This window comes from Myotis yumanensis, unplaced genomic scaffold (genome assembly GCF_028538775.1).
Source record: "Myotis yumanensis isolate MYYU_CA2020_CCGP unplaced genomic scaffold, mMyoYum1.0.hap1 SCAF_11, whole genome shotgun sequence".
In the NCBI taxonomy this organism is placed as follows: Eukaryota; Metazoa; Chordata; class Mammalia; order Chiroptera; family Vespertilionidae; genus Myotis; species Myotis yumanensis.
The window spans coordinates 4,304,018-4,327,861 of record NW_027223762.1 but is presented as its reverse complement, the minus strand read 5'-3'; the positions used below and the strand labels follow the sequence as shown (position 1 = coordinate 4,327,861).

Genomic DNA, 23,844 nt, shown 5'->3' with positions numbered 1-23,844 from the left:
CGAGGGTCATTAGGAATGCAGTGTGACAGGAGAACTCGGAGACTGTTGCTCTTGGAGAGAGAGTGAAGGCCGGTGTTACACAAAGAACCGGCTTTTGAAATGGTTGTGACGTGGGCACAAGGCCTTATCAGTCCACGGCTGCGTGGCGATAGGTGAACAAAGCCACACGAGTCCAGGCCGATCTGACGCCATCTTAGGAGTCACTTAACCCCTCTGATCACTCGCCTGTTGGTTGGTAGGTAGATGTAACCGGCCCAGCAACCAGCACAGTGAGCGCAAGCTTTTCCCTTCTCCATTGGGCATGCGGTTCTGCCTGCAAAGCTCCATCGAAACAACTCATCTCAGTGGTGTGATGTGGGGTAGTGTTTACTGCTTCACACCATTGTGTCAGACTTCACTCTGCAAATTATGAAGGGAATCAAATTCCGAGTCGCTTTCATATTCTGCTGTGTACACACTGTCTTTCTCAGATGATACTGCGTATTTTGAATAGTGAGAGTGTCAAGAATTTTTTTCTGACCTGCCACCCACTACCCTCACCGAGTCTTGTATGGGCCTGTGCTTTCTTGTCTGAAAACTTTGTTCCTGTTATTTTCACTCCATTCCTTTCTCTGGTGCCAACTCAGGTGCTTCTGTCACTAAACCTTCTTTTATCATTGATAGCGACTGTTTTTCCAAGTTAAAGCTTGAGTGGCCCTGCTCTTGATTGGAATATAATTGCATGCATTTGTCAGCCCATCCTCTTATTTAGCGTTGTTGTTCAGTTCTGAGTGTTTATAACAACTAGGTTTGCAGACTGCTGGGTGAGAGCTTGATGGAAATCTTTTCGCCCGCCCAGTGTGGAGGACACCCAGGGTTTGTGCATCCACCCGTCTGTGTGGCACGGGCATTGAATGTGCCCTGTGTTCCACACACTGGTGCTCGGCACTGAGAAACTAAAGATAAAGGAGATATGTATCATCTTTGCCATCAAGTGGTGCACCACCTAGCGAGGGGACAGACTCGGTCGGACACAGTTAAAGAGTCTGTGAGTCCCGGATGGAAGGCTGTCAGAGGAGACAGGGAGATCTTTAAGACCAGGGACATTGTATAGCTCAGGATATTTTTGTAAATGTTTGAATCGCGTCTTAATGGAAAAATAGCATTTCTCTTGAAGTGAAAGGTCAAAGAGCATTTTTAAATTACTTGCTATTTGGACTTTATAGTTTGGAGCTGTCATCCTAAGTATCCCTACGACTCATAAAAATTGTAAGACATAATTTGTGTTCACTTTATCTGTATAAACCAAAAACTTGTGTTGGCACTTTCTGAAGGTGGGAATTCCAGTAAAAAGGGAGTCATGTTTCCCGGGAGTTGCTCTGAAACCAGATGCAACCTGACTTCGAGAGGTACTGCCGGAGTCTCACTCACTGCACCAGGCACTGCCCCGGGGGGCGGGGCTGCTGCCTCACCGACCTGGGCATGGGACCCACACGGCTGGGCGCTGGGCTCTGGGCTCTGTGCGGGAGAAACACAAGACCAGCATTAAGCCCTCCTCTCACCCCCAAAATACACACTGATCAGCCAAACACAGCTAATTAACATTTTTTTCCTGGCAGCTTAACATTAGCAACCATTTTTATAATATTGTAAAGACATCTAAATCAAGATGAAAATAATAAGATTGTTTTTATTTAAGTGGCATTCCTGACTACAGCTAATTCAAGTGAAAGTGAAAGTACCTATTCTTGCTGATTTTAATTGTATTTGAGCATCGTATCAAATTTGGGTCTATCCAGTATCAAGATAGGGCTGTTAGATGTCATATTTATGCCTAAAAGTTGGCGTTGTTTTTGCCCCTCACAGCTTCCTAAGTCCCTGAAATAATAAGGTTGTTTAAATTTCTATAACGAAGCTCCTATTTTACATTTGTCTTGTGACATGAATAAATAATGCCAAGTGGCAGCCGGCAGATCTGGGTTCATTTCCTGGCTGTTAAGCATTGGGCACTTCTCCCAACTGCAGGCATGTGAATAACGCCTGCAGGGATGCTGTAGACCCGCGGGAGAGCACATGAACATCACATTGAGCAATAGAGGCATTCAACACGCCTGTTTTCCTTTATAGAAACCACCTGCATCTTGGTGCTCACCGTCTCTGATTAGGCAGGAGGAAGGGGCTTGTAAGAAGTAGCCTTTCCTATCCACTGGTGTGGCTCCAGGGTTGAGCGTCGATCTCTGAACTAGGAGGCCACGGTTCAATACCTGGTCAGGCCACATGCCCAGGTTGTGGGCTCGATCCCCAGTGTGGGCCGTGCAGGAGGCAGCTGGTCAATGATTCTCTTTCATCATTGACTAGAGGCCGGATGCATGAAATTCATGCAAGAGTAGGCCTTCCTTCCCCCGGCCACCAGCACTGGCTTCCCTTCAGGACCCTGGCTTTCCTCCAGCTGCCGGCAGGCACCTGAGACCTGGCTTCCCTCGCAGCCCTGGCTTTGTCTGGAAGGTTGTCTGGAAGGACATCTGGTCTAATTAGCATATTACGCTTTTATTATTATAGATGTTTCTATCTCTTTCTCCTTCTCCCTTCATCTCTGAAATCAATAAAAAAATATTAAAAAAAAAAAAATAAAAGAAGTAGCCTTTCCTACCGGATTAAAAAAAAATCTTGTTTAATAAAGGAACCAAATTTTAACATAATTTCTTTGTCTCTTAATTTCAGTTTGTCCACAGTAGAAATAGAAAATCGAGCCCAAGCCCTTCATCTCTTTGAGACTTTGAAGACAGACCCTGAAGCCTTTCACAAGCACATGGTCAAGTATATCTACCCCACCATCGGGGGCATGGACCACGAGAGGCTGCTGTATTATTTCACCCTCCTGGAAAGCTGCGGCTGCGCAGACCTGGGGAAGTACACCATCAAACCGGAAACCCACATTCGGCTGCTGAAGAAGTTCAAGGTGGTTGCATCAGGTAGGATGATCATTTTCCAGCTTGAATTCATTTAAAAAATAAGAATAAAAGTAAATACACACACACACACACACACACACACACACTGAGTGGCCAGATTATGATGACCACCTGAAGTTTGTAGGCAAATTATAATTTTGCGCTGAGGTTGCTAGAGGGCCAAACCATTATAAATAGGGAAGCAGGTTGTTTACCATGACAGTAGAAGTGATTTTTTTCTGAAGATATGGGTAAACAACGCGATTTAACAGCCTTTGAACATGGGATATATATATATATGTGTGTGTATATATGTATGTGTGTGTGTGTGTGTGTGTGCGCGCGTATACACACACACACACACACACACACACACACACACACTGACTGGCCAGATTATTATGACCACCCCATCAGTACTTCATTGGGCCACCTTTTGCCTTCAATACTGTGGCGATTCTTCTTGGCATTGACTCCGCGAGATGTTGGAAGGTGATGCGAGAAATCTGACACCATGCCTGATGAATAGCACTGTCCAGTTCTGTGAGATTTGATGGTTGTGGAACCAGCTGCCTGATGGCTCTTTTAACTTCGTCCCACAAATGCTCAATTGGATTGAGATCTGGTGATTGTGGGGGCCACCTAAGCAAGGTAAAGTCTCCCTCATGTTCTTGAAACCACTCGGGCACAATACGAGCACCGTGGCATGGCGCATTGTCTTGTTGGAAGAAGCCATCTCCATTGGGATACGCCATCAACAGGATAGGATGAACTTGATCAGCAACAATACTTAGGTATGTTGTGCTATTCAGAAATTGTTCCACACGAATTAAAGGGCCCAAATCATGCCAGGAAAACATGCCCCAAACCATAACCCTGCCCCCACCAGCTTGAAGGGTTACTCATGCATGTGGGTGCATGCTTTCATGCTGTTTACGCCAAATTCTCACTCTGCCATCTGCATGATGCAACTGGAAACGTGATTCATCGGACCACATGACTTTTTACCAATGCTCGACTGTCCAATCCTTGTGTTCCTGTGCGAATTGGAGACATTTTATCTTGGCAACTGCAAAAAGCAAAGGTGTTCGAACAGGCCTTCGGCTTCCATATCCCGTACGATGCAGTGTACGGCTAATTTGCCTACAAACGTCAGGTGGTTATAATAATCTGGCCACTCAGTTTACACACACACACACACACACAGAGAGAGGGAAAGAGATTGACAATGATTTGTTGTTCCGCTTATTTAATCATTCATTGGTTAATTCTTATATGTGCCCTGACCCTAGATCGAACCCACAACCTTGGTGTATCAGGACAGTGCTCTAACCAACTGAGCAACACGGCCATTTTTGAAATTAAATTTAGGGATTATTTTTCTGTATACAATCATGTCCGTGCATCATGGCTGGCATAAATCTGAAACCATAGGATTTTGATGCTAATTGTCTTTAGTTATTGTATTTTCAACTCCTTCACGCACAGTTGGGGCAATTCAGAGAAACCAAGAAACCAACTGAAAGTCACAGTGACTGATAGGAGGCCTGATACTAAAATCTGAAGTTTTGACTCCAGAGGTGTTTGTTTGTTTTTTCCTACTCCCATTGGTTACATTTTATAAGAGGCCCAGTGAACAAAATTTGTGCACTCGGGGGTCCCTCAGCCCAGCCTGTTCCCTCTAGCAGTCCAAGAGCCCTCGGGGGATGTCCTGGGAGTGGACCTAAGCCGGCAGTTGGACATCCTTAGCGCCACCGCCACGGTGCTAACCAGCTGTGAGCCCGGCTTGTGGCTGAGTGGCGCTCCCTCTACGGGCGCGCACTGACCACCAGGGAACAGCTCCTACATTGAGTGTCTGTCCCCTGGTGGTCAGTGCGCATTATAGCGACTGGTCGTTCCACCGTTCAGTCAATTTGCATATAAGCCTCTTATTATATAGGATTTATACAGGATAAGACTGACACACTTTACAGTAGGCATTTGGCAGCATTACACCTGAGTGAAGCCTATATGTTTAAAGCATATGTGGAGACCATTAAAGTAAGAACCTTTGATTCTTTGATAAAATTGTGGGAATCTTTAGAATGGTGTCCATCTATCATCTGGCTCATAACGAAGACATTAAACACACTAACACCCCTCAAATCTCTGTGGTACTTTATAATTTACAAGGCACTTTCAAGTCTATATTTATTTAATATTCATGACAATTATGAGAATTTCCTTCAGCGTATCAGTATAAAGTTTACTGAGTAACCAAATTAGACATGGAGTAGACACAGAGGACAAGGGGTGCGATTCATGTCAGCCCTCAAGTCCTTGATGAGATGGCAGGTGAATACACATGAACCCATGCGGTTTGGTGTGGGCACTGATTGGCGAAAACAGGGCCACGGAGGGATGGCAGGAGCCAAGAGGTCCCGAGTCTCCAGTGGCCAGAGAGGAGGCAGAGGCTCACGGGAGTGAGTGGCTCATCCGGGATTGCAGAGTTGATCACATTGCAGGCTGGGCCCGGAACTCAGATCTTCTGGTCTATGTCATGGGCGACTGAACGGTATGCTACACCTACACTGGCCTTTGAGTCTGCACTGAGCCACACAGGGGCTGGGCGTGTGTGCGAAGCCTCTGCATTGTGCTGGAGAGAACTACTTTCTTTTTCCCTCTCTTTCTAATAGGTCTGAACTACAAAAAACTGACCGAGGAAGGCACGAGCCCCCTGGACGCACTGCAGCCAGTTCTTTCAAGTCAGAATATCTTATCTATTTCCAAGCTCGTTCCCAAAATCCCAGGCAAGGACGGACGGATGCTGTCCCCGAGCTCCCTGTACACCCTCTGGTTACAGAAGTTGTTCTGGACTGGAGACCCTCAGCTCATTAAAGAAGCCCCGGCGTCCCCGCCAGAGTGGCTGCGCGCCTTCGAGGCCTGCACCAAGTACTTTGATCGCCTGCACCCGGGGGACCTCATCACTGTGCTGGATGCAATTACGTTTTCTCCAGAAGCTGTGACCAAGGTAACCAACGACCACTTAGAGTGGGTGGGACGTTTTAGGAGGCATGAAAGCTGCTCTTACATTCGGTAGATTTTGTTTTTATTTCCTTCCTGGAAATGGGGAATAGTTACAGTTCAGATGTGCTCTAGTTTTCATAACATGGCATTCCATAGTAAAGACTGCATCCCGCTCTCTCCAGTGGACAGGTGGGAGGAGCCTCCAGCGCCCAGCCCACCTTGCATGCATCCGTAGCAAGCTAGCAACTTCGCTGTGGCTAAAGTGAGCCCGGAGGAAATTCCCTATGAATCCCACAGAGTATACAACTTGTTGATAGAATCATCCGTGGGAGTCGGGGTTGCATTTTCCAGTGTTTACTCCAAGCTCAGGGCTGAGACCTTTAACTGGACCCTAGTTCCTGCTCTAGATCCCTAAGCAATGTGTAGTTTCCCTCCGACCAGATCATTGTCTTTCCTTCTTGCCCCCTCGCCCCGACCTCACTGTAAATCTCTCACAGGCATGACCTCTCCTACAAACTCCCCCGCCTCTGTCTCGCTGCTGAACGTGCTCTCGCGCAGCCTCCTTTTCATCTTCTCTGGCCTGTCTGTGCTGCTTGCTGTCTCATCCCCCAAGTTGGCAAGCCCGCCTGGTACTCTACCCCAAGAATTGTTGTTATAGCTAATGTTATCCTGAAAATGGAGTAGAAAGGCTAAGAGTTCAAGTCATTCGTTTGGAAGCTGGCACAAGTACAGCTTCAAACATCTCTGGGGAAGCCTAGTTTTAACTAACTTGCTGGGTTTATGGTTGTGGATAACCAATGACTTTGTTCTCTTATTAGCGTAATGGTTTTAAATTTTACAACCACTACTATCAGAAGGAGATAATCAATTTTGTTTTTGCTTTTTTAAGGAAGAAAATAAGGATCATTTTAAAGGGAGGTAGTATGATATATTTAAAAAGAGCACAAGTTTGGTAAACCTGGCTTTGACCTTTGAACCTGCCACTTAGGGTTCTGTGGTTTAGCCTCAGGAATCTGTTTGGCTTTCTTCCTCCTGGAGGCAGAGGCTGTGGCTGAGTAATCTGTGAACCACATAATAGTGTTACTCTGGTTTTAATAGGTGAGTTCAACCAAAGTCATCTGGTAACAGGAGCCACAATTTAAACTCATCAAGGCTTCTTCCTCCGCCTCTGCTCTAACCCTGGAACTGCACTATAGCTAAGAAGTCCTGGAGCCAGCAGTCAGGAGCCATTCTAGGAACTGGGGGAGCGGGGGACCAGGAGCCCCGAGCAGAGCATCTTCCGTCCAAACGGGCTGAGCCTGAATGAGGAAGGCCAGGCAGGATCCTGGCAATGTGGGGGACAAGGCAGGAGTCCAGCACACGTTGGTTTTGGATCTGCAAGACAAGGCTGGAAGTCCGTTAGCACTGCAGGATGAATACGCTGGAGGGAGGGACCTGGGGCCTGGCTGCAGGGGTGAGGCAGGAACAGATGGGGAAGGAGCAGGGTTAGGGCCTTCACTCCCCTCAGGCTGAAGGAGTTTTAACTGTTTTATGTGAGGGCGGGAACAGAGCAACATGACCAGCCAAGGCCATATGCTAACTGCGAACATGTGTGTGGAGGTGGGCAGACGGTTCTAGACTTTCCAACAGCAGTTATTTACTCACGATTCAATGTAAGAATTGGATGTAGAGTCCACTTAGGGTTTGAGTTGTTATGCTGTTTTAATGTCATGATTTTAAATTACAGCACATTCTCATGACCTTAGTTTCTTAATCTTATACCTGTCGGATGAACTGCCGATGCATGACGCAGCTGTTTGTGAACATCTGTGCATTTTCCTGATGCAGGGCTGCCCCAGTGCGGACCGAGTCAGTGGATTATGGCTTGTCCTTCTCTTAGTGCAGGTGGTATCCTCCTCGGCAGGAGATGTTGCTGTCAATGGTCCCGGGAGGTGGTTTTCTGCTGCATCAGGTTAAGCTGTAGAAAAGTGAGGCAGAGACATTGAAATCAATTTTATATCTTCCGTCTAGCTTTGTATTTTCCCTTGTTTGATTAATTGGCAAGCTTTTTAAGTTGTCATCCAGAGAGGAAAAGTATAAAGTTTAGATACAGTGCACGTTTGAAATCACTCAATGCTGTTCTGCAGAGAGAAAGAGAATAAAATTCAAACTGCAGAGCAACCTGCACATGTCCGAGGACACATTTGGAAAAGGAAATGCCGCTGGATTTGGCCACATTTGCAAAACACCAGATGTTCCCACAGCTTGCGCGGGATGTTAGAAATGTAAAGTAAGTGAATATACTACACGTGTGTAGTGTGCAGTTTTCAAATGTGTACGCATGCTGGGTTCAGAACCAAACCTTGGAAAGAGCTGGTGAGCTAGTCCCAGAGTGCGTAATAAGAACAGCAAGCTCAGAGGCCGGAATTCAGAGGGGTGGGGCCCCAGAGCCTGAATGTAGTACCTACTCCAGGATAAAATGAACCAGGAAGGCTCTTTGCCCTCAGGGTAATGCCCATTCAGTTACTGTTTGCATTTGCCATTTGTAGAATTTGTGGGGGAAATATTCACAGGGTGGCATTATGTCCCATAGGCAGAGGTGGAATTTGCATGACATTGGAGGTGATGGATATATAGAAGGAAAAGAATACAAATGTGTGAAGTGCATTTGCTCCCATTCTAAATTGTTTCTTTTGGTTCAGTTCGGTTAGAGTTGCTTTCCTATTGCTTTTTCAATTCAGTAACTAGAAACATTTTTGTAGAAGGTACAGAGAACAAGTTAGTGGGTTAGAAATCCAGGAAAATGGTCAAAGAAGCTTAAATGCAAGTCCAACACTACTGGTGTGGCTCAGACACGGGTGGTTCTATCGGAGGAGCTGTGTGTAATCTCAGCCTTCGTGTTTTATACTTCCCACTCCTTTTCAGTTGCTGGTATGCTACATGAGAAGTAAGGGCGTGAAAAGAACCCGTCTCCCTCACTAAATGCTCCCCAGAAGTTTGTGGGGATCCTTCTTTGAAAACCCCCGGTAGTGACAGAATTAGAAAAGGCCTTCTCGGATCCTGCCCAGAGCTCAGCCTGGATTGGACAGGCACTTGCCGCCCTCACCCCACCCGCACACACCCTCTGTTTCAGCTCCTGCCGTTCCTGGTGGGAGGACCCTGTCTCCTTTGGATTAGAGCAGAAAATTACTTGAGAGCCTCTTATCTAGATTGACCTCTGACCTTTAAGCATCATTTCTATTGATGATTAAGCTACCGCCCTTATATATATGGCATCTTTCTTTGGGCTCCTGACAGTCTCCACTTTTTGGTCCTGCCTTCTGGAGCTATGGAAACAGCATCAGGAACTCTGTGTTTCATATGATGACAATTCAGATTCTTGAAATAAGCTGCTGTTTTCTCCCTTATCCCATTAACCAGACTATGCGACATAAAGCTCTGGAAGAATACATTTATCTTAAAAACTGGGATAGGACTTAAAAATCCAACTTAATATGAAGCTCAAGAATCATTCAGAGGGCCGCGTTGTCGCTGTACCTTTGGGGCCTTCACGGCGCTAAGATGGCCTTTTAACTGAGGATGGCAGCACGTTTTCACCGTAATGGGCAGTCGGTGTCCAAAATGTGTGTGAGCATGGTTAGCTAGTGCACATTTCCTCACCACGTGACAACATACCTGACTTTCCGATGCATCGATCGAATGCATGTTATGTAGATTCAGATTGAATCTCGAAGTATTTAGGCATCAGTTATGTGCCATCTATAATATTAATTGCCATTGGTGACATTAAGATGCAAAAGACATTCCTCTAAGAGACTTAAAATGAAGTTTTTCTTTACAGTAAAATTCTTAATATTGAGAATTTTAACAAAATTGGAAATTCTTTGAATGTAGGGCTGGTGCCTTTATCTCTAATGTTCTAGTTCCTAGCACAGCATAAGCAGGAACTTGTTGAGTGGGTGTTTAAATAGTTATTATCACAGCTTGGTGATTCTTAAACCTTTAGATCTTTGGATGCCTTGACGTTCTTAAAAATTACTGAGGACCCTAAAGAACTTTTGTTTATGAAGTTTATATTCATTGGTAGTTATATTAGAAATTAAAACCAAGAAATTTTAGAAATATTTGTTTAGTTCATTGAAAACTACCAATAATAGACCCATTATAGTTGGACATGAATAGCATATTTTAATGGGAAATAACTATACTTCCAAAATAAAAATAATTGATGAAGTGTCAGCATCATTCTACATTTCTATGTCTGGCTTCATAGGACACTTCTTTGTCGTTCTGGTTGAAGTAAGTGAAGGAAATCCAGCGATGAGGCCCGAGAAGGGGGTGCTGTAATAGACTGTCATTTCGGGGATTCTTCGAAAGTGACTGAAACTCAGCAAGTGATGGAGCTTAAGACTAGTAACGTGGAAACGGAATCCATGTGGTGAACTTTTTGTCCTCTGCTCACATCAAAACTGTTGGTTTAGATTAGCAATTGCCAACTGTTTTCATCTCATGGCACATAAACTACTAAAATTCTGTGGCACACCAAAAATAGGTTATATTTTTTGCTGATCTGACAAAAACACACAAACAAGTATAATTTTGATTCATTTACATCAGACAGCTACTGTTGTGTTGGCTGTTGTCATTTTCTTATTTGACAATCTGAGGGAAAAGAGGTCAGTGCCCCTGACTACAGAGGCAGGCATTGCATGTTTTAAACATTCCTGCAGCTCACCGTCTGAAAACCGCTGGTCTAGGTTACAGTTTGACTCGATCTTGCACCCACGTCTGGTTTGGAATAGAATGCATTGGGCATTTGGAAAAGAGGGACCTGCTGAGTTACGGAGAGCACCCCGATGCTGACATATTGCTTTATGTACTATGAGCAAAGCATGCGCATGAGTATGAACCCCCTGCCTCAGCAGATGAGTCTTTAAGTATCGGGAAGCTGTCAAGCTCACAGTGGTGGGCACAAGTTTACCAGAATTCTAATTTTTCGCTTGAGAGCTCAAATTTTGTCATTGGCAATAAATATAATGAGCTGTTTCTATTGAAGTGACAGGCTCACTCTGCTCACTTGGAGGACTGTCTGCCAGATGCCCAAGTCGGAGTAACCGCCGTGTGTCTATTCCTCGCTCTCAGGCAGACCTGGGGCCGCTGCAGAAAGCAGCTACGTCAGCTCCAACCCCGCCAGGCCCACGGCCTTTCCTGCTCGCACGCAGTGAAGCGCTCTGGGCATAAATCTCGGTTCTTCCCACGGGACACTGCGGACATGTGCCCTCAGTGGTTGAGATTTGGTAAAATTAATAATTTTTACTCCTTTTTCAAGAACATGCTTAAGTGAAAATGCCAGTGATGCCATCCCTTGATTTGTGCTTAAGTTCCCACGCTTTTATCCAGTATTTTTAACCATCATACAAATATCAATACAGTGAAACTAGATAAATAATGAAAAGATAATTTAATGTCATAAAAATAACTTCGACTTGGGAAAGCCCTTGAAAGAGTCTGGGCCTCTGTGGCTTGTGGGCCTCACTTCGAGAACCACGGTCATAGGCTGTTGTTCCCCAAACCGTTCTTTCTATATAGAGAATCGTGTCATCTGCAGACGGCACGACTCTTTATTTCCATGCGTTAGGATTTGGGTTTTTTTTTTCAGGATGTATGAAGCCTCCCCCTCTGGTCACTTCAGTTAAGGGCATTGTAGTAAGAGTAACAGGACACCAATACCAGCGATGTGGGAGCAAGGAAACGGGCTCAGTGAGCAAAGCTTCCCAAACACGGACAAGCTGTGACCTGAATGTGTGAACCTGCTCTCTCTGGCTCTCCCACCTCTCACACTCACTCACACTCACACTCACACTCACACTCACTCTCACACACACACCCTCACATTAAAGTTTCCCTGAAGAGGCACCTGTTTGGTTGCATGTCGCTGTCCGGTGTAGAGCAGAGGACAGTGGACGGCCATTGTCCAGCCCCTGGGCGGCTGCCCGGCTGCATCACTGCCTGGTCCCATCAGCTGTGCTCAGATTAGGAAGAGGTTGTTGCCACGCAGATAACCTATCTTAAAGGGCCCCTCCTGGCTGCTTACTCGACGGAGGGCTGTGGATTAGCATTCACTCTGAATGTTGTGACTTGTACAAGTCCACGAGTTGTCCCTTAAATGTTGTCGGTGTCCCCCTGTGATAACAAGGGGACCAGCGTTTCCTTCCAGAAGTCCGTCATAGTCATCCGGGTGCACCTGCACCTGGCTCAGGTGAACCAGTTCCTGCATTGACCTTTCAAATGCAGCCTTGCAAACAGGTTTACAGGAGGAGAGAGTATTACTGTAACGTTCCCTGCGATCTGTCCTGTCAGCCATGTGCACAGCCTCATCATAGAAGTCTGTGCACCAGCCCCCAGGAGGCGTCTGGCGGCAGCGTCTGCAGCCCTCGCGCCCCGTCATTCATAAGTGCGAGAAGGAGGGCCTTCCCCTTCCTGCGAAGTGTGTGGGCTCCAACTTCACAGGGGGTGGGTGGGATCTTAGGGAAGAGAGGAATCAATAAACAGCCTCCGAATAACGTGCAGCAAATTTTAACATGAAAAAAGGAGCAGGGAAAAGAGTGTGAAAATAACCTCCCCATTGCACGCTCCTGTCTGGCAGACTTCACAGATTTCACTTCGTTCGCGTTCAACAGTAACCCTTCAGTGATGTGGACCCTCTCCCCTCCCTCCCTTGTTCATCCAGTCCGCCCCCTCCTCTTACTAAGTCCCTGGACTTAGAAACAGATTTATCTCCTGATGGCTGTGGTAGTAAGGCCGTCTCCGGCTGGGAAGCAAAGGGATGTGCACCGAGCAGCCATGCCCTCTCCCTTAGCCAGTGCCCACTGCGCTCTCTACATGGGACCCAGGACCATTCCTGTCCAGTGGACACCAGCGTGGGAGGCCGGTGTTTGCCTGCTGGACAGCCAGAGGGAACGCTTTACAGATGAAGGTGTAAACCAGTAGCTTAGGGAGCGATCACTTTCTCGGGTATTTTAAGAGGGACTGCGGCCGTCCCAGTGGCCTGTGGCTGCGGAAATCACCTAGGATTTCACCAGGTCTCTTAATGAAACAGTTCCACAGAGTTGTTTGTGCTGAGAGCTTTTACAGTTCACCTTCATGTAATTTATCAGAATGAGGTGCTTTTATGCTTAAAAGTCTTGTTTCTCTGCATCAAAAATAATTCCAGAAATAGAAATTAACATTTAAAGTGTTTCTTGTGACCATAGGGCTCTAATATTTTTATGATAACTCTGCATTGAATTATTGTTTGAATTATTGCATCGTACATTAGATTAGAACAACATAGATGCATTAACATTTTTGATAAATAAGTATTAACTATTAAAAATAAAATTATATTTTAAATGTACATCTTAATGAGGGTGGGTAGGGCTTTAAACATTATTTTTAATTAGTTTATGTGCCCTTGGATGACTGTTACTTATTGCTAGATTGAACTTGCATTAAATATCAATTCCATTTTGCATTTCTATAGATATGAATATTTAAAAGTCTTGTTCACATAGTGGATGGGGAAGGAGTGATGTCATAGCAATACCACTCATTTCTCTCTATAAAGCTGCTCTCTCTGCCTGGAGCCCGCCCCGCACCTTCCTCACAGGAAGACCTGCGCAGCCTCCACATCCTGATGGGCTGCTCCACCTTTGTGCAGACTTGCTTGCCTTTTTTCCAAGATAGATATTTTTATTTTTTTATTTTTAAATGGGTTAGGGAGAGAGAGAGAGAGGGTTAGAAACATCCATGATGAGAGAGAATCATTGATCATCTGCCTCCTGCACGTCCCACAATGGGGACTGAGCCCACAACCCGGGCCTGTGCCCTGACCGGGAACCAAACCGTGACCTCCTGGTTCATAGGTCGACGCTCAACCCCTGAGCCACGCCGGTCGGGCAGACACTTTTCTAGGTGCACCCACATACCTAACTGATACTTGGGCTGCGCTTTACGAATATTGTTGTGTTTGGCTGCCCCGTTGGGATGTGTGTCTTCACAGGTAGGAGTGTGTGTGGACTTACCTGTGTGCCCCAGTGCCAACAGCAGGCCTAGCATGTGGTGAGGGGTGGGGTGTTTGTGCTTGAAGCGGGGAAAGATGAAAAAGTCCTGCGAGGTTTTAAATGGAGACCAAATCGAGTGGCTATCTAGCCATCCTTTATTAGTCAAAGAAATTGTTTTCAATCTCAGAGTAACGGTGATGTGGAAATATGTGAATAAAATAATTTTGCTCTTGATTTGCCCATTGTCCTGCGTCGTGGCTGTTTCGGTGTAAGCAGCATGCCAACCCCAGTTTCCCACCTGACTGTGGGTAGCAGCTGGGTTTTCTCGGGCCCCTGCATCTCCTCAATCTCAGCCTTATCTTCAGAGGCATGCGATGCTCATTTCAAAAAGGAAAAAGGAAAAGTGCCTGTTTCACGAGACTGATCAGCCTTGAAGCGCCTGCCCGTGATGAAAATGGCCGCGTGGACTTCAGATCGAGCCATGCCCTGAAAGCGGTCGCACTAAAGGCGTCAGCTCCTGCTTCAGCTCCTTTCTGTCAGGCTTCCCGGGCGTGAAGATGATGAAGAACTTACAGGCTCCTCCCGTGGTCACCACTGCTGGCTTCGTCCTCCTCTCTGATGGCCTTTACTTGCCCTCTGCGTCCCAGCCACGCCCTTTCCTCCCAGGCTCGGTGACCTCTTGGCAGTCTTCCCTTGTCTTAAAGCCCACTCACGCCCGAGGACTCTCCTGACACGTAGCCTCCTTTACAACCGTCCCATGGGGACAAGGGCGCCTCAGGACCCTCCACAGCATCCTGTCCTAACCCTGGTGTAGGTTTATGAGGATCATGCTTCCCCTTTTCAGCCAGACTTGGACCACCTCGGGGCGGGGCCTGATCTAGCCCTGTCTGTGTGCCCAGCACGGCCCAAGGCACCTAGCGTGCAGCACCCACTCAGGGGACATTGTCTATAGAATAAATGAACTGAAAGTCATCGCTAGCTTAATGTCCTTGTGCCTTTTGCTGCGTGATTACCATGGACTGGCAATGTCCCAATGGCATACATCTGGCCCCAGTTTTGTTTTTTTGTTTTTCTTTTGGTTTCAAGTCCTTTAAAATGTCCTTTCCCAGTTTTAGGCTCTTGGGGTCCTCGGCCAGGAACAGGGTTTTGCAGAGTAAATCGGGGCCTTCCGGCACATTCTGAACACACGTTTCGAGGGACATCTCAGCACGTGTCATTTCATTGCCTCTTGAAGGGTCTTTCCCTTGTCATTGATCAGAGATGATCAGTACTCAGCAGCTACTTCCTGTTGGTCTGCGATGGGCTAGACAGCGTGTTAGGTGCCAGGGATGTTCCCGTTGGTCTGTGATGGGCTAGAGAGCGTGTGAGGTGCCAGCGATGCAGAGACCTAGGAAGCACAGCTTCTGCCCTGAAGGGGCTCGTTGTTTAGTCAGGGAGACACAAAAATAAGCAGACGAGTTGAATGCAGTGTGACCTTTCTTGGATCTGGGAGAGCACGGAGTGCTTTAGGGAGGCGTGGGAGAGGCGTGTGCCTGGGCTGAGATGGTGTCAGGGGCGACGGCGTCCCGAGGCGAGAGTGAACTCTGAGCTGATCTGGAAGGACCCACGAAGGGAGGCTTGAGCAAGGATGACCTTTTCCCCTCGGAACCTGCAGTTTCCTATATTTCTTTGGAGGAAGATTCTCCTACAGTGTTTTTAAATGGGACCGAGAGAGACAGTCCCTGTCATTGTCCTCAGTCTGCAGCTGCCTCGGTGGCGTCCGCATTCCCGGAGTGCAGGTTGTGTAGCTAGCCAGGCGCCCGAGGCCATTTACAGCTTATTCTCAGTTTATCTTCCAACTGTAGATTCTCAGGATTGTAGCTCAGGGGCCGGTGAACTACGGCCTACAGGTCAAGTTCAGCCCAGGCCCATTCTCTCACAGCCCTTAGCTGAGACTGGGTGTTAGGTCTTCCTAAAGCATCGTGAAAACCAACCAGCTCAACAAACACAAGAGCGTGTAGCAGAGACCTGCACAGCCCTGCTCTGTCTGAATGCAGTGTTCCCGGGGGTTCCTCATACACCCTGAGCTCCCACCTCTGCAGCTCTGTTTTGCTCTTCTGTCTTCTTTAAATATTGTCATCTGTCCACCATACATTCAACAAATTGGGCATTCATTATGTTTGAGCCACCGTCCGGGTTCTGTGAAGATAACAGTGACAGACAGTAGCAGATAGAAGCTCAATGTCAGCTGTGAAGAAAGAAACTAACGCCGAGCCCAGCCAGCGTGGCTCAGTGGTTGAGCATTGACCTATGAACCAGTAGGTCAGTTTGATTCCCGGTCAGGGCACATGCATGGGTTGCGGGCTCAGTCCCCAGTAGGGTGTCTGCAGGAGGCAGCTGATCCATGATTCTCTCTCATCATTGATGTGTCTATCTCTCTTCTCCCTTTCTCTCTGAAATCAGTAAAAATGTATTAAAAAAGGAAAGAAGCTAACGGTGGGTCAGGAGAAAGCCCCGAGGGCAGCACCGGGGCCAGCCAGGAGGATTCCTGGGAGGACTTCCAGTCAGGGCACCAGCAGGTGGAAGGGCGCTGCGGGAGGCCAGGAGGCCAGGGTGCTGGGAGTGGAGGGACAGTGTGGAGAAGGCGGGGAGGTGAGACAGGCAGGTGAGGTGAGGGAAGAGCACGTCCTGTAGGCTTCGGAGACTGGCTTTTATTCTTAGTGAACTGGGAAGCGTAAACAGATGTGAGCGGAGGAGTGGCGTCATGTTTGTGAAATGTCACTCTGCTGCTGTCACGCTGGAGTGGCCAGTTCACCCCCAATCGCAGTGGTTTCATTGAACACAGCAAGCATGCAGGCTCCCTCATGCTCCTGTTCCGGTGAGAGATGGCAGAGAGCTCTATACCACAGTCCCGGAGGGTCCAAGCCGAAGGACGCTCTACCGTCTGGGACCTCCCCCTCCCCAGCTGCCATGGCCGGGACAGAGGGAGACGGGACAGCAGTGCATGCGGGTTGTTGATCGCAGTGGCTCAGACATGACACATCCCTTCTGTTCAGATGCCGTGGGCTGGAACGTGGCTCACCCCAGCGCAAGGGGTCGGGCAGATGCAGTGGAGCCTGCTGTGTGTGGTGGTTACCTCTCTGCCACGTCCGTCGGGAGGCCAGGGAGCACCCTTGGAATATGCGAGAGGCGATGGTGGCTTGGGGCTGAGTGGTGTCAGCGAAGGGGTGGGAATTGGGTGGAGTCTGGGTGTATCTTGAAGGTAGACCCAAGGAGATGTGCAGATGTCATGGGTGACTCCTCAATCCCCCCCACCCCCACCCCACCATCTCATCTTCTATACTAAATGTGATTTCTTTAAGCCTGGCTCATATTTTTATCTCATTTTGCCAGGGCCTGGAAAATCGATGTTCATTATCTATTTATTGAGCAATAGAACAATTTAATCACTTATCTTTCAAAATCCACATTTTTTGAATAGTAATTACACATTGCTGTCAAGGAATAGTTTCAAATCTTTGATTGGTTATTATGGTAATGATGCATATGAGTGACACGTTCATTCTGTGGATTTCGCAAAAAAGACGGCTAAGAATAAAAGTGCCTTGTGGGTTAGGGTTAGTGAAGAAATTGCCATTTTCTACTCTGGTACAATTTGGTCCATCTTTTTCTCTCTTACTTTTTGCTTGTTCCATCATAGAAGAATTTATAAAAAATAAGTTTGCTAACTGTAAATTCAGTGTTAGACTTATACTTCTTAAACTCACGCTAACGTCCTTCAGCAATCAACCTGTTTTTACAAAGTTAAGAAGTGAAAAACTCAAATGCCCAGTGAAATGAAATGCCGAGTGAAATGAAAGCCCTTGCATCTTTGTCCTAATATTATTTGGCATCTTAGAGATCCTGACTCGTCAGGAAAATTAACTTAGGGTTGCATTTATTTACACTCTATATTCTTGGTAAGTGTCAGGTTATTTCGTTATTTTTAAATACCATTAAAAATAAGGAAAAAAAGCTTTTCTGATGAAACTAGTGATGAGGTAAAAAAAAAAATGTATACTCTGAAAATATGCGCTCACCTCCTGTGGCCAATAGCAAGTTCTAGAAAGCACAGACTTCTGTGTGGGCCTAGACCGAGCATGCCAAGCTGACAGGGTACATGCACGAAGAGGGGTGGACTATGTTCTTAGATGTTGGAGCAGAGGACTTGCCAACAATAAAAGTATATTAAAAGAAAAGACTCATATAAAAAGAAAACCTTTTTACTGATTTAACAGTGCAAATGATATTCCAGAGAAAAACTAGTATAACAAAAGCCCTACCCACTGGTTTGAGTTGCATATTAAAATGTCACCTTTGCTCTCTCTGTCTCGCGAATGCCTTATTAAATACGCCATAAATAGCATAGGGCTGGTTTGTCTCATTGTTGTTCGTTCCTTTTTTTAAAGCTGTCTGTGGAAGTACGCAAGGAGATGACGAACAAGGCTATTAAGACAGTCAAACATTTTATTGAGAAGCTTCGGAAAAGAAATCCGGAAGAGGACGTGCAGGAAGCTGGGGACTCTAAGGTGACCTATGCGGACGCCTTGAGTCATCTGGAGAAATCCCTCGCTCACCTGGACACCCTGAGCCACAGCTTCATTGTTTCTCTGCAGAACAGTGAGCAGGTAATGAAAGGAACACGTCTTCCAGAAGCTCAACTGCCCGGCTAATGTCAGCATTTTCTTCCCTTTACCCTCGAAAGCTACATTAGTAGTTCTGGTAGGTTTCAACCTTGCAGATATCCTTGAAAATAGTCCTCAAGCCTTTATCTCTCACCTCTTCTTTATCGCTTGATAGTCAATTCAGTTTTCACTTCTTTTAAAAGGATTTTAGGCCACTTCACACCACTGATAATCTGGGAAGAAAGAGGTGAGGAGATAGGAGGTGTGGAGGAGGGGGTAGCCGCCAGGCTGAGGATGGGGGGCCCTGGTTGGACAGCCTGCTTCTAGCCAGCAGCTCTGTGCTCTCTAACTGAATAATGGTAGGTTTCCCCCTGAATTTTCAGAAAAATTCAGAAATCGCCACCCTGCCTGTTTCAGTAGGTGTTTTTTTTTAATTGAGTGTATTCATTCTGTTTTTGTATTCTGTTTTCAATATAACTTTATTATTGACATGAATTATTTTGCTAGTGAAATTGATCCCCAGTTGAGACCCTTGTGGTGTCTCAGAAAGCACTCAGGTTAGGAGACCCTGCCCATGGCCAGGTGTGAGGCCCACTGTGCCAGGGCTGCCCACAGCCAGGTGTGAGGCCCAGTGTGCCAGGGCTGCCCACGGAGAGGCAGGAGGCCCACTGTGCCAGGGCTGCCCACGGAGAGGCAGGAGGCCCACTGTGCCAGGGCTGCCCACGGAGAGGCAGGAGACCCACTGTGCCAGGGCTGCCCACGGAGAGGCAGGAGACCCACTGTGCCAGGGCTGCCCACGGAGAGGCAGAGGCCCACTGTGCCAGGGCTGCCTACGGAGAGGCAGGAGACCCAGTGTGCCAGGGCTGCCCACGGAGAGGCAGGAGACCCAGTGTGCCAGGGCTGCCCACGGAGAGGCAGGAGGCCCAGTGTGCCAGGGCTGCACAAGGAAGCCCTGGTGGCCTTTGGAGCGTTTATCTGAATGGTCACAGGGAACACCTGTGGGGTTTTTAGATGTTCTTTCCCGTAACTGAAAAGCTGACAGATCGGTAAGGACATGGTTTTCATGTAGGTGAAGACAGTGTTTAGATGTATACATTTTTTAAAATTAAAATTTAATGCTATAGTAAATGAACCTGTGAGTGGCCACTAGCCTCATTGTTCATTTTTCTTAGGTCTTACACGTTTATTAAGCACTCGAGGCCCCATGCACGAAATTTGTGCAAGGGGCTCGGCCCTTGCAGCCCCGGCTGCTTGGCTGGCCCTCGCAGCTCCTCACAGCCCTGGCTTCATCCGGAAGGTTGTCTGAAAGGACGTTTGGAAGGTCGTTTGGCTGTTTGGCCTAATTAGCATATTAGCTCTTTATTATATAGGATTGTATTCTTAGCTTGTAAAGAAAAATCCTAACTAGAAAGGTTAGTCAGTGGAGAAGAATTCAGATAATGAACAACTAGAAAACTTCAAAATCAGCCTGAGACTTCTAAGCACAAACCCCTGAGAAGATGATGGGGAGAATTCAGGAGTGTGATAACAGTTTCCCTCCAGCTTGTGTTTCTCAGTCCCGTTAGCCCGTGTGATGCACAGCATGGAGTCATGGTGAGAGGGAGATAGGGAGCCACTGGCTGTCCCAGCTGTGACCCACAGTCACAAAAAGGAGGGTAAACGTTAGCTGTTCGAGTGGCCTGTACTTATTAGTGTAACAATTTTGATTAAAAATTTAAATACTTGTCTTATTTATTTTTAAAGCAAATATATCATATTCAAATCGGAGAATTGTCACTACTCTCCTTGAAACATGTATGGTCTTTCAGTGGGTAGAACAGTGTGTTGGGCCAAGAGGGTCATTATCAAAACAGCTGTTTGTTTCAAAGAGGCTGGACTTAACGGTACCAGGTTGCCCTGTATTTGCTTTGAGAAGCTTCTAGATGCTTCTCTGTGTACATGTAGAGATTTAATTGCTTTGGGCTATTTAGAAGTTGAATTCCACTTTATTTGTTTTTTTTATTTATTAATTCCCAGGAAATACTGCAGAAATACAGTCACCTCTATGATCTCTCCCGGTCAGAAAGAGGGAAACTTCACGATCAAGCCGTGGCCATGTGTTTGGACGGTCAGCCTCTGGCGATGATTCAGCAGCTGCTGGCGGTGGCTGTGGGCCCCCTTGACCTCTCGCCCAAGGACATAGTACAGAGTGCAGTGATGAAAATCATTTCTGCGTTGAGGTGAGCGATACAGGAGCCAGTGAGGAAAACCTGAGTTGAGACTCTGCCAATGACAGTGCTTGGTTCATGGTTGTTGGGAAGATAAAACATCATCATGCCGGCACAGTGTCCCATGAACTGTGAAGTTCTGTGCAGAAGTGAGATGCAGATGATGAGATCTCCCCAAGTCCTATGTCTTGAGACTAGAGCACCATGAGAACGTTTCATGTTGGTATTGTGTGTAATATGTCAAGGAAGTAGCTAACTTCTGGTTCCACACCTCCTCCCTCCTAGTTATTCTTGAAACAAGGGAAAGGCCAACATGGCATGTGGAACAGCCAGGTGTCAGGCTGCATGGACCTCAGGGTGGGTTGGCAGATCTCGCCTTTCCCAGTGTCCCTTCGCGTAGCTGTGGGGAAATGGTTCCCAGAGGTTCTTAGGAAGTTCACAAGGCCTGGTTAGTCACAGTCCGAAGAAGTTAGACTTCTGTGAAGTGTCTTAGGACATCATTTACCTGAAATGATGGCAAAAAAAATTAAAAACCAAAAAACTCACAATTGAGAAATTCCACCTTTGTATCCATATGCTGGTGTCTTTATAGGAATGCATCCAGAGGGTTAGAACAGAGGGGAGTTAAGCTAAGAAAATAATGAGTCGTCGAGTGCTTTGTGTGAATAATGCAGTTAGGCTAAAAGATTTAGTTGTGCTTAATTCATTCTCCTTTTAAGCGTTCTTTGTAATTCTGTATTGCTCTTGAGGAACTTTTTGATTAAATGCATGTCAGTTTCCAGCAGCTGAACTGAAATCAAATGAGCCTTTATCAGTTTAATTACCCTGGCTTCATGCAATTTTCACCGGAGTTCTCTGAGGTAGCTGGCGATTTTATATGGAGAGAGAGAGAGAGAAATAAAATGTAACAGTTTTTAGAAATAATAAAGCCAAATTAATAAAGCTTTGTTCTATTAACATTGGCTTTGGTGGTGGTGGTGGTTATAGAACCACCTTCCTCTTGCAGATGATGAGAGGTACTTATTCACCACATTTTGTACCTTGTGATTCAGAGTTATTTTTTATTGTTTCTTAAATCAAGGTTTTACAGGAAGCTCACCAAAATAAATATTTTGAACCATTCAAGCTTTATGAATTTAGTTTATTTACTAAAAATTGCACATTTCCATTAATAGTTAAAGATATTTTTACATTAAAAAATTCTGATGTAAATTTTAGTTCTAACCTCCTTCGCTGCACCAGTTCTACTGAAGCTTTGATTTGGGCTGATCTAATAAATGTAATTCTTACACACTTAAGACAGTCCGTAAGTGTGAATTAAGTCTTTAGCAGTGGAAGGAAAGGGGACATTAGGAGTTCAACCACCTCTTCGTAAAGGAAAAGAAACTCCCATCGACAATATCCATAACAGTTACCTTTGAGGGAGTTAGTAAAATGTGATAGGCATGAAATAACAAAGGCATGAAAATAACTGAATCCAGCAGTTGACTTAAATCATATAGCTTAAACCATTCAAAAAACTCATCTAAAACGTCTTTTTCCTCTGATGCGTTTTCAGAATTCGCTGGAATTTCAGACTCATGCAGTGGGACACTGGGCGTGATAATAGTGCCTGTATCAGGGGCCGTTGGGCTTGTGGAATGGCAGAACACATGTAAAACAGGGCAGTGCTGATCTCTGCTGGGTCCCCTGGAAATAGGAGCAAATAGACCTACTGGAGAATTTGGGTGATTATTGCATATTTCATGTTGGAAATGGCTTGGGTATTTAATGTCCATGGAATGCTTTTTGAATGACAGAATGCAAGTAGGGTTTTTTATTCTCTTGATAGGAAAACACAAATGTATTAGACTGTGAGTTCCTTCCCGGAAGAAGTGTGTTCTTTTCACGTCCTTGCATGTAGGACAGGGCCCTGTACATTTGCAGACTGCAGATCCACGAAGGCCGAGCTGCAGGTGGCTGAGTGCGGGTGCCGAGCTGTGTCTCACTGTTCCTCTCTCCCCCCACAGCGGAGGCGGTGCCGACCTTGGTGGGCCCCGGGACCCGCTCCAGGTCCTGGAAGGCGTCGTAGCAGCCGTCCGTGCCAGCGTGGATGAGGGGTAAGACTGGAACAGGCTGGCGATCTCACTCAGGGCCTTCCTCAGAGCCTCAGAATCACATGTGTGTGTGAGATGCTTCCAAGACTAGGCACTGTTTTGAGGCGTTTCTGGAAGAAAGCTGAGTGCTTTTTGCAGAACTGAAAGTGTCTCTGCAGGTGCACACACGGCTTCCCCAGCTGCATGTACCCCGTCAGCTCTGCTCACCTGCTGCCCTGAGCCTTGTTTGCTGAGAGAGCCTGGTCTCCTGACCTTCCTCCTAGGGCGGCTGGGGAGAGGGCTCTCTGGGCTTAGAGAAGGGACACAGCTGTCACCACTAACTGTAGTGACTAAGTATGGAAATTCCTAGAGTATATGTTACATTGTTTTTTAAAAAGCTTTCTGTATGGTAGATCTGTCTTGTCTGAGGACTAAGCGTTCACGTTGTATAAATCTAGAAGGTATGTGTCTCTAATGCCGTTTTTAAATATATTTTATTGACTTTTTACAGAGAGGAAGGGAGAGGGATAGAGAGCTAGAAACATCAATGAGAGAGAAACATCGATCAGCTGCCTCCTGCACACCTCCCGCTGGGGATGTGCCCGCAACCAAGGTACATGCCCTTGACCGGAGTCGAACCTTGGACCTTTCAGTTCGAAGGCCGACGCTCCATCCACTGAGCCAAACCAGTCAGGGCTCTAATGCCGTTTTTAGAAAGAATTTTTCATCTGCTTGCAATGGCAGTGATAGGAATAGTGGCAACAATGAATGAATGGTTAGATACTTCCTGAGTTTACAAAGATCTCTCCTACGTCTGATATCCATGTCGACCCTGGAAGGCCTTGTCCCAGTTTTCCTTTTTTAATGGAAAATGTGACTTAATAATAATGAAAAAGTGTTTGAGAAAACTCCCAGTAGTTCCATTCAGTAATATAGTTCTTGTTTGTGTTATTAACTGCTAT

General features: G+C 46.4%; 1 protein-coding gene across 2 annotated transcripts in view; it reads left to right on the top strand.

The window, feature by feature from the left end:
• Positions 1–23,844, top strand: part of NBAS (NBAS subunit of NRZ tethering complex) — a 196,778-nt gene that overhangs the window by 151,934 nt on the left and 21,000 nt on the right. For both annotated transcript variants that reach the window (XM_070428703.1, XM_070428702.1), the window contains 5 exons: positions 2,701–2,951; positions 5,606–5,940; positions 18,385–18,603; positions 20,617–20,819; positions 22,817–22,906. In XM_070428703.1, coding sequence (XP_070284804.1) covers positions 2,701–2,951; positions 5,606–5,940; positions 18,385–18,603; positions 20,617–20,819; positions 22,817–22,906 — 1,098 coding nt within the window. The remainder of the gene's footprint in view (positions 1–2,700; positions 2,952–5,605; positions 5,941–18,384; positions 18,604–20,616; positions 20,820–22,816; positions 22,907–23,844) is intronic.